Here is a 5733-nt window from a genome sequence, read left to right as displayed (position 1 = left end):
GATTATAACCCTGTTTTTGCTTGATTAAAATAACCTCTTCCTATTTTTCTGTAAGTCTCTCCATTTTTTAAATTACATTAATACTTTTACAATTTATATAATCCAGAGATATTTATCTTCTAATATGTATTTCATTATAAGATTAAGCAACACAGTTACCAAACATTCCCTTCATTAAGGTCAGAACAATGAATCAAGAACACTCCAGACCTCAAGGGAAGTGATGGTATCTCCTGGCATCGTACCATTAAGGGTGAATGCTCAGTGCTGAGGAGAACAGAATCTACCTGTGCAGTATCTCAGAGGACCTGAAAGACAGGTGAATTACTTTTAATGCTTTTCAACAACTTTTATGATGACACAAAACTAACAGTTTCAAAAATTCTTATTTTTCATTTAAATTCTGATGGTAACTTAGCAATATAGATTTGTATATTTTACACACTGTGCTTCAAATCTTTTTAGACTACTACCAAGACATAGTTCAGAATGCAAATATATAATGTGCATAATAAAATACGAAGATGTATACAAAATAGAAGGCTATGCATATTCAGAGTACTCCCCTCTTCAGCTAGGTGTCACTAGTCATGCTTTAAAAATTAAGTTAAAGCTAAATTACATAGGTCATTTTGGGATGGTCCTCAGCAGAGATGGCTAACCAAACAAGAAAACTCAGAATTTTGCTACATATGTTTTCTCTCCCTTATTCAAATACTAATAAAACAGACAAATGGATCATCACAAGGTCTGTGCGTCTAGATAAAATGTTAGTCAACCTTTATTTATGACATATGACAACACCTTAGCTAATGTCAAAGCTTATCTCACAAGACTAAAATGTCCCTACTTACATCTTCATTTTTAAATAAATAAATCTTTGTTCTAAGGTTGCAATTTAGCACACCAGTCTTTGCCTTAACTTTGTCCTTAGCAGAGCAGATCTATGTGTCACAGACACACTCCTAAAATGTAACTCCATGAGAGTGGCCAAAAATGAACATTGTGCAATCCAAGTCTTCTGAATATAGCATGTTAGATTAGAAGAAGATACTTTTAAAATAAAATGGATTTGCCACCAATTAGGTAACAGCAAAACTAGAAGTTACTTTGATAATGTTAATAGAAGGCCTGTGTTTCAAAGGAAACCAATGTAAAGTTAAACAGTAAACCCTAGCTGTAATAATTTGAGATAACTTGACGGAGTATGTAAGAATTAGAAGTATAGTTATGTGATATAATTTTAAAAATTTTCCAATACACATTTGAACCTTAAAACTTCATTTTCAGAATGCTACTCATTTACATTTTCCAGATCGAAGCTATAACTCTACCTGGGCTTGTCTCAGTTTGACAAGGATTCATCAGTTAGGAGTGCCAACCCAGCGGAAACCAATCGTAGATATTCAAATTCTCAAGCTATAGTGTAGATGAAGCTCTCATTTCTAACAGGTAAAAATTCAGCTCATGCAAACAGTTTCTTTGTGCAAATTTGGGATTTGCATGCAAGCAAATGCCCCAGTTCCCAGTGTGATGAAGGAGCTTATTCCCTCATCAACCCCATGCCCTATACAGATCACTCCACCTCAAAACATGCACCTCTCCTCCCCCAGCCAGGACAGGGGACCTGCGCATGAGGAAGTGAACTCACAGCTGGGGACACAGGCGCAATGGAGCACCTGGATGCAGGAAAGCCACCCAACAACAAGATACAGCAGTTATCTGTACTGTTAGATTCTATCACAGACACAAGATTTGTGGGAGAGAAATAACAAGTGCTCAGGGAACCGTGGCAGAGGACGTATTAGACACAAATGGCTGATGCTGGCATGAAAAGCTCCAAACTTTTTTTTTTTTTTTTTTTGCTTTAACGAGGAGTGGACTGAAAAGGGTGGAATAAGGTGGAAGAACCTCAATCCTCTGCTAAATTACATTCCAAAACAGGCTTTCCCTCGTCAGCCAGCTAAGCTACCCTTTGCTTCTGGACGTGCATCTGTGACTACAGGGTTCCCCCAGCAGCACGCCCAGGACCTGGAGGCTGACGGCCCCCCGGTGTCGGTGACCCGGACCTGCTGCCTGCAGCAGGAAATTTGGTGGATTATGCAGACATAACGAAGCCATCCACCACTGATATGGGGACGGGGAATTCTGGACAGTGGCGATAGCTTCAAGAATTTCAAATTAGGGTCTTGTGTCTTCTGGAAACATCAGCATAAAATGTGGCGTAAAGGCCTTTCAGTCCTTGATGAGGGTAGGCACTTAACTGGCAGCACACTAACACGTTCAGGTCATTTCGGACTCCAGTGACCAAAGAACTTACTGCCCGTTCTGCTTCACACAGATCACCCTATTTCCTGAAGATGCACTGAAAGCCAAAGCAGTTTCTACCTGTTTTATGTTATTTCTTGTGAGGTTGAAAATGCAAAGAAGTAACGGTGGGGGGCGGGCGGAAAAAAAGATACAGCAGAAACCAGTACATGCGTTTCAGGGACCCTGGAGATTTGTGCTGCGGTAAGCCAGCGACCCACGCGTCGCCACGGCTCACTTCAGGCGTTCACGCAGCGGCTACACCTGCCTTTGTCCCGTGTAAAGGACAGAAACACGGCGAGCTGCGGAGGCGGCTGCCCAGGCCGAGCCGCGGCCGTGGCCCTGCCGCGCAGGACGATGGCACACGGCGTTGCCCCTGCTCCAAGGCACGGCGGGGGGGGGGGAGAGGGGCGGAGGCGCCGCCGCGGCCCCTCAGCCGCTGGGGGCGGCCGCCCCGCACCGGCACTAACGGCTGCCGGGGCGCGCGCACATGCCTGCTGGGCGCGGGCGGCAGCGCGCATGCGCCCCTCCCCGCCCCGCCCCGCCCCGCCGTGTGCCCCGAGCGGGGCGGGGCCTGGCGGCGCGGGCGGGCGGCGCTGCGTAGCGGGAGCGCCGGGGCGGCTGGAGGGTGTGTGGCGGCGCCGCTGCCCTGCCCTGCCCGGCGCGGCCCTGCCCTGCCCGGCGCGGCGCGGCCCTCCCCCCGCGGCGCAGGGCTCAGGGCGCAGTGCGCAGTGCGCAGGCGGCGGCGCGGGCGCGATGGCGGCCCAGGACGGCGGCGATGAGGTCCGAGTGCTGCAGAACCTGCGCGGGAAGATCTGTAAGTGCGGCGCGGGGCCGGTATCGGGCTGGGCCGCGCCGCGCCGCGCCGCGCCGCTCGTCCTGCGCGGGGCCGCCGCGGCTCCCTGGCGGGCGGCGGCGGCGGGCACGTGCCGGCGGCGGAGCGCTGTGGCGGGCGGCGCCGGCCGCCGGGGAGAAGTGCCCCCTCCCGCCGCCTCCGTCGCCTCCCAGCGCGGGCACCGGCGGGTGTTTGTCAAGCGGCGGTTGCGAAAGGGCTGGTGTTCAGGAAGTCGGCGGTGGGAGGCCGCGCTGCGGACGGCCGTTCGCGCTGCTGGGGCTTTGTGCAGCGCTTGGGGCGGGGGCGCGGGGGCCACGGCTGCTGGCGGGCGGTGGGCGGGAAGCGCCGGCTGGAAACGGCGGCACGCGCGGCGCGGCGGCGAAGCAAAGGGTGGTCACCGCGATGCGCTCGGGGCAGAGGGGAGAAAGCGCGATGTGACTTGCAGGGACTTCAAAGCAAGGACGAGAAACAGGATGTGCAGCGGCTTCCTGAGGGGTATCAAAATACATTCATACAATTCGGATGTAACCCATTTATTTCCTTTCTCACGCATTTGATCAGCTTTTTTGAGAATGGGATGAAGCAAGCCGAGTTTGACACTGTCCTGGGACTGAGGAACAGTTACGAACACCTTTTGAGTGATCAGCTTTAGTTGAGAAACGAAGTCATTTTTACTTATATATTACACCACATTGTATAGCCTTGAAGTTGTCTTCAGCAAATAGAAGACTAGGTCATGAGAATGGGAGACGCTGTTAAACGTAGCTTAAAGGTGATCTTCATCCAGTGTTAGCTACAGAGGGCTGCTGCTTGCTGAGCAGCCAGACTGAACACACACTTTCTGAAATGCCGTGCTGTCAATTATTTGCTGACTCCATTGTGCATCCTAATTTTATCATAGGAGTTGTATCATCACAGCAAATTAGTTTTAAATAATGTGATACTTGAATGAAATTTTCTGTTAAGTATTAGAAGACAAGAAATGAATTTCTTAACACTGATGATGAAATGAGCTTTATTGCATCTCATTCATGTGTTATGCATAGACCCTCCAATTACATTTTAACTTTTTATATTACCAGTCAATTGCCTGGCAAAAGTAACGGTAAGCAGAGGATTATGAGCTGCTTCCTAGAGAATACATAGAGAACTGGTTGCAGAAAGCGTGGGAAAACTGTAGGAGCAAATTTGAAAAATGAATGGAAGTAACAGCTATGATAATAGACATTTCTTGAAACAATGTATGAAAATCTCTTTGTAAAACTACTTGTTGCTGCTAACAAAACAAAAATACCATTAAAAAGATGTATTAAATATGCTGAAGAAGCTTTTGGTCCCTCAAATTCCTGGATGTTTTGCTGACCTCTTTACACAGTGTGTAGTACTTCTATTTTCACTTCTTGCTAATGTTTTACTAATGTGTTTTGGGGAGTAAAATACCTCCAAATGAAGAAGAATAAAAATCATATGTAGTAATATAATCCCCCTGATCTGTTGTTAACCAGTAGTAGACCTTACATCTGTAAAAATTTCCTATAACTTGCTTCTCACAAGTAGAATAAGGTCCAGTGCCTAAGTCTTGTTGGCATGTAAACTCCTACAGGACCTAACACTACTCATTTTGTATATGTTGCACAAGTGATCATGATAATTCTAATGCGGAAGGTCAGGTCTGATTAATTGCACATATATAGAAAATATGCATCATCTGTGGTAAATTCTTATTTTTGCTTTGTTTTTACAGTACATAAGCAGAGGATAAATCTTAGTAAACTTAATAATGCTACACAGATCATCACAAGAGATTTAGAATTGAGGCCTATACTTACAGATAAGTAGCTGTTACGTACATAGCAATGAAAAATAGAATAGGAATACATTTGGAGTTTGTGGTACTGTATATGTCCTGTGTGGGATACCAGCATTTGTAGACAGTCTCCTGCCTCTGGCTTTCAAGTGTAAGATATGGTATTATATTTTGGCAAGTTTTCACCAGGAATCTACTGAAGTCGGGTAATTTTTTTTTCAATGACAATTCTATATTGGTGGCTCTGTATTATGTATTGTGGCACTGACAAAAGCCCCTTAACTATACTAGGTGAATCATTATCTTCCTGTAGGTTTTTCAGGCATATTTCATAATTCAGTGTTCTAAGTTGTATAACTAGCTTGTGTTTTCTAACATATAGTGCATTTTTTTTGTGGTAAGTGATTTTGGTTACTTTAGTTTTTTTGTTACATTGTAATGCTTGTTGAAAGCCTGTCCCAGTGGAGCACTCTGGAAATACCTCTAATTTGTCATCTGCTGGAACTACTCATTGGATAAAATTCAGGGTTCATTCTATTTCACAACTTTTTGGACTGAATAGTTAACACCATGTGGTTATCTTAGATTATACTGCACTCCTGCAGTGGATGTAGTTGTTGCTTTACAGCATGGTCAGTCCCCAAATAGAAAACTTTGCACTTCATGGGCATAATGCTTTCAGGTTCCTGTCGAAGGATGAATAGTAACTGTACACTTGTATGCCATTCACAGTATCTTCTATTGAGTGAATCTATCCTACTTGCTGCTTTTGCTTAGGTTCTGA

The 5733-nt window shown here is 45.7% G+C and overlaps 1 protein-coding gene across 2 annotated transcripts in view; it reads left to right on the top strand.

Moving 5' to 3' along the window:
* Window positions 1-3014: 3014 nt before the first annotated feature.
* Window positions 3015-5733, top strand: part of RASA2 (RAS p21 protein activator 2) — a 49934-nt gene continuing 47215 nt past the window's right edge. For both annotated transcript variants that reach the window (XM_062582386.1, XM_062582385.1), the window contains exon 1: window positions 3015-3124. In XM_062582386.1, the coding sequence (XP_062438370.1) occupies window positions 3064-3124 (61 nt within the window). In that variant the 5' untranslated portion in view covers window positions 3015-3063. The remainder of the gene's footprint in view (window positions 3125-5733) is intronic.

This window comes from Rhea pennata, chromosome 9, assembly GCF_028389875.1.
Source record: "Rhea pennata isolate bPtePen1 chromosome 9, bPtePen1.pri, whole genome shotgun sequence".
NCBI classification, from domain to species: Eukaryota; Metazoa; Chordata; class Aves; order Rheiformes; family Rheidae; genus Rhea; species Rhea pennata.
Note: the sequence above shows the minus strand (reverse complement) of the source record. Positions and strands in the feature narration are given on the sequence as shown.